This window comes from Nothoprocta perdicaria, unplaced genomic scaffold (genome assembly GCF_003342845.1).
Source record: "Nothoprocta perdicaria isolate Ctin4 unplaced genomic scaffold, notPer1 scaffold_3, whole genome shotgun sequence".
NCBI classification, from domain to species: domain Eukaryota; kingdom Metazoa; phylum Chordata; class Aves; order Tinamiformes; family Tinamidae; genus Nothoprocta; species Nothoprocta perdicaria.
In genome coordinates this window covers 413,207-417,495 of record NW_020455532.1, presented here as the reverse complement: position 1 = coordinate 417,495, position 4,289 = coordinate 413,207, and the positions used below count along the sequence as shown (strand labels likewise).

At 67.9% G+C, this 4,289-nt stretch overlaps 1 protein-coding gene across 1 annotated transcript in view; it reads left to right on the top strand.

The window, feature by feature from the left end:
- Nucleotides 1–2,186: 2,186 nt before the first annotated feature.
- Nucleotides 2,187–4,289, top strand: part of BPIFB4 (BPI fold containing family B member 4) — a 5,700-nt gene continuing 3,597 nt past the window's right edge. Inside the window, exons 1-4 of the mRNA XM_026041971.1 lie at nucleotides 2,187–2,292; nucleotides 2,871–3,015; nucleotides 3,443–3,547; nucleotides 3,764–3,913. Coding sequence (XP_025897756.1) covers nucleotides 2,187–2,292; nucleotides 2,871–3,015; nucleotides 3,443–3,547; nucleotides 3,764–3,913 — 506 coding nt within the window. The remainder of the gene's footprint in view (nucleotides 2,293–2,870; nucleotides 3,016–3,442; nucleotides 3,548–3,763; nucleotides 3,914–4,289) is intronic.

Genomic DNA, 4,289 nt, shown 5'->3' with positions numbered 1-4,289 from the left:
TTCCCTTCCCTTCCCTTCCCTCTCACCCTCTTCTCCCTGCTCCCGCAGACGTGCTTGGCGAGGGCATCCCGCTGCCCAACATCTTCAACATTGACTTCGAGGATGCCAACGTGGACATTGTGGATGTAAGAACCTGCCTCTTTTAACCTTCCCGCGTTGCGCAGGGACAYGCAGTGTCCCTGAGTCCCCTCCCTTGCCGCCGGGCTCCTTTCTAGAAGGTCCCTGTGCCTCGGTGGCCCCAGGGTGAGACCTGCTGGGTAGGAGACGGGGAGAAGCTGCTGAAAGTCCAAAGGAGAAAAAATGGTTTGCTTTTCTGTTGCTTCTTCCTGGCAGGATGGTTTCGTGATCTCGCAGAGCCGCAAAATAGCCTAAAGAGAGCCTCAAAGAGCGGCTTCCAGAGGAGCCTCCGCCCGCTCCAGCGGAGGCAGGAATCCCTGCAGGACCCCCTGCCCTCGGAGAGGGTGGCTGCGCATCCGTCCCACGAGCTCTGCTGTAGACTAGGCCTGGGTAGGGGAAGTTGTTCACCCGATTCACGTTTAGGGAGGATTTTCTGTGGCTATTTTAGTGTCTGGAGCCAGAGCTCGTTTCACCATGCAGGATGCCGCCTTGCCAATAAAACCTTTGCTGGTCTCAGTATTTCAGTCTCTGGGCAGCTCTTTGGTGCAGGTGCCGGGAGGGGGGTGCAGGGTGTGTGTGGGGCCCGGCCCGCGCTGCCCGGCTCAACCTGCCCCTCGTGGTGTGAGCGGTGCCGGCCGGGCCGGCCTGCCCGGGATGCGTTATCTCTGCAGGGAATTAGCCGTGCAGAACGGGCGGGCACAAAGGAGCCCTTGAGCCGGGAGCTGGCTCCGCGTGCGCCCTCCGTCCCGCGCGGGCGCTGGAGCGGGTCCTGGGTACGGGCTGGCCGGGCCGGATCTCAGCGCGGCTCTGGAGCCTCCGGGAGCTGAGACGCCCTGCGGCCCAGGGCTCGGCCGGCAGCCCGGCCGGCACGGGCGGATCCTGCGGCTTGAGCCGTGCTCCTGGTTGGAGCGGGTCCCCTCGCCCAGGCCCACGCGCGGGCGGGTGGTCTGAGCCGGGCAGCACGTCCTGCAAGTTGGGTGCCAGCATCTAGTGCTTGAGAGCAGGGCCGAGGCAGCCGGGGGGAGCAGAGCGGTGCCCTCGGCATCCCCGAACCGGAGCAAGGAAAAGCCACCGTGCAGCCCATCCCCTGGAAAACGGCTTGTGGATGTGCAGGGATGCCCAGGGAGCAGCCGGCTGCAGGGTCCTGTGCGAGCGCCGGCCCTGGGGGAGCAGCAGTCCAGAATGCTCCTCCGCGGCCCACAGCGGCCCAAGGGCTCCGGCTCCTCCTGGACCGGGCTCAGCCCCAGCTGATAGCGGCGTCTCCGATGACCTGTTGCTCAACGCCAGCCCCGCTCCCTAATCGCTGTTTGTGTTGGAAGATGCAGAAACCACAACCGCGCTGCTTGCGATCCCCCATCCGCTAGTCCCACTTGTACAATTCAGGCGCCGTCGCTCTTTTCCGTGTCCGTGCAGCTATATAAGGACTCGCTGCCCGTGTGCAGCAGAGCGGGACCTGAAGGGGCTGGTGGCCGTGGGCAGCCCCAGGGCCTCCCCCATCCCTGAGTCGGGCTTTGCAGGTCACAAGGGAGCCAGGTAAAGAGGGACCCTGTGTGTTGGAGGGTGCAGCGGGATGGGGTCACCTCGGATCCCTCCAGCGCACCCRGTGAGCAAGGAAAGGCCGTGGGGAATGCAGGGGTGGCAGGTGCAGGATGGAAAGAAGCTTTGGGCTCAGGCCCAAGAGAGTGGACACAGCACAAAGAGCTTTGCTGAGAGAAGGAAAAGACTTTAGAGGAGCTTTAAATGCGGCAGTGCCTCCCTAAATGGATCATTAATGTCCAGGCTAAATCGTGCCTTTGCAGCGGCCGAGCAGGCTTTGGGGCAGCGGGAAGCGCGTGGCGCAGGCGGCAGCGGCGGTGACAGCGGTGGGGACAGTGGCAGCCGCGCGGGGCCGTGCCGAGGGTGTCGCAGCGCCCGGGGCGGCCCGGGAGCGTGTCGCCCGCGGGCAGCCAAACCCGCCTTGAAAACTTGCCTGCAGGCACAGCGGGCGCCCGCCCTCGTGCTGCGCGGCGCGCCGAGCCCAGCCGAGCCGAGCCGAGCCCAGCCGAGCCGAGCCGAGCGGAGCCGGCGGCATGCGAGCGGCGCTGAGCCTCGCCGCGCTCGGCGCGCTGCTGGCGCCGCTGTGCGCGCAGCCCCACGACGCCGTGCTGCGCATCGACCAGGGCCTGCTCGGCGACGGTGAGACCGAGCCCGGCGCGGGCGGGCAGCGGGGCGCACGGGCTGCCGCGGAAAGCCCTCGGGATGGGGGTGGCAGGGGGTGACACTGGCAGGTGACACAGCAAGAGGTCACCTGCAAACATCCCTGACACCAGAGCTGTTGTTATTATTGTTATTATTATAACCCCATGCAATGTCTCCAGCTCTTGCAGGCTCCTTGCAGCGCAGCAACGTTCTCCAAGGTGCCCTGGGCGCCCTGCCCCTGGGGAGCAGCCTTGGTGGCCTCACCGGAGGTGCCCTTGGTGGCGGTGGCCTTGGTGGCCTCGCTGGCGGCGCCGTCGGTGGCCTCGCTGGAGGCGCCCTGGGTGGCGGTGGCCTCGGCGGGGGGCTGCTTGGTGGCGGGGGGCTGCTCAGTGGTGTCACTGGGGGCTTGCTGGGTGGCACGAGTGGGGGGCTGCTGGGGGGGCTGCTGGGGCGCAGTGGTGCCAGGGCGGCTGGTGGCGTCGGTGCAGGAAGCGCTGAGGACGCTTATGGAGGAGCCCCCAGGAGCCTCCCTGCTGCCCCTGGCCAAACGGTGGCCGCGCGTGACGTCCCCGCAGCGGGGACGGCCGGAGGGGCGCAGGGCGCCGGGGGGCTGCTGGGCGCCGGGGGGCTGCTGGGCSCCGGGGGGCTGCTGGGCGGCAACGGCGTCCTCGGCATCCTCGGCGAGGGAGGTCTGCTCAGCACCGTGCAGGGGCTCTCGGGGTAAGGACGTGGCCACGCTTCCCGCGGGACTCGGGCGGCTGTGCTGGGCGCGCGGCTGGGACTGTCCCTGCCCCGCGTTACTGCAGGGGTCCTGGCCCGGCGGGGAGGTTTGTAGGAGCGGGGGGACACGGGACACACATGGGGTCCCACTCCAGCACTCGACCCGCTGCCGAGTGCCCCGTGTTAACGCCTGGGTGCTGGTGCCGGGTGGGAGGAGAGGTGGGAGCCGCAGCGAGAGGCTAAAGGCCCTAAGGAAAGTAGGGAATGAGCCACACGGCTGTGGCGGCTCCCGGGCTCCTTGTCTGGGTGGGCTGGCAGCGAGACACGGGTCGCAGGGACATGGAGACGCGGGGACACRGGGATGGTGGCGCAGGGACACGGGGATGGTGGTGCTCGCCCGTGACTGTCCCCTCGCCGCGCGCTGCAGGCTGCGGATCGTGGAGCTGACGCTGCCGCGGGTGTCGCTGCGGCTGCTGCCCGGCGTGGGTGTCCACCTCAACCTCTACACCCGGGCGTCCATCAGCGCCAAGAGGTGTGTGGGGCAGCGCCCGGGCTGCATCGYCCCGGGGGTCCCCACACGCTGTGGGATGTGGCGGATGGGCCCCTTGGCTCACTGCTATCGGGGCTCGGTGACCACCCCGACGGGGCGGCCACGTGTCCTGCAGCAGCCGGGACGGATGAGCCCCGTGGCCAGCGGTCCCCCGGCCGTCCCCCCGCGATGGCTCTGACGTTTCTCCTCCCCGCGCAGCCTCCTGGGCTTCCTGGACATCGCGGTGGAGGTGAACGTCACGGCGCGCGCCAGGCTCACCATGGGGGGCCCCCCCGGGAGCTCCCCCCGGCTCGTGGTGGAGCACTGCGACACCCTGCTGGGTGGCATCCACATGCGCCTCCTGCGTGGGTAAGGGTCCCGCCGCGCCACGGCACCGCAATGGCACCGCCGTGGCACCACCATGGCACTGCCACGACACCGCAATGGCACCGCGATTGCACTGCCACGGCACCGCRATGTCACCGCGATGGGGCTGCCGGTGCAGCCCCCGCCTCACGGCAAAGCCCTTGTCCCCTCCCATGCAAGGAGGCCTCCCAGCAGCACAGGAAAGGCAGCCCTACACTTCCCACTGGCTGTTTTGGGACATGAATTAGAGTCATCTTGTGCAAAACCCGAGCATACGCTGGGCTTTCCTGCTGCAGGCACGCGGTTCCGCGCGCTCTGTGTGCTCCAAGGTCACAGGGAATCGTCTAGCAAGACTCTGCTACTTTGAGCAGCCTTTTTC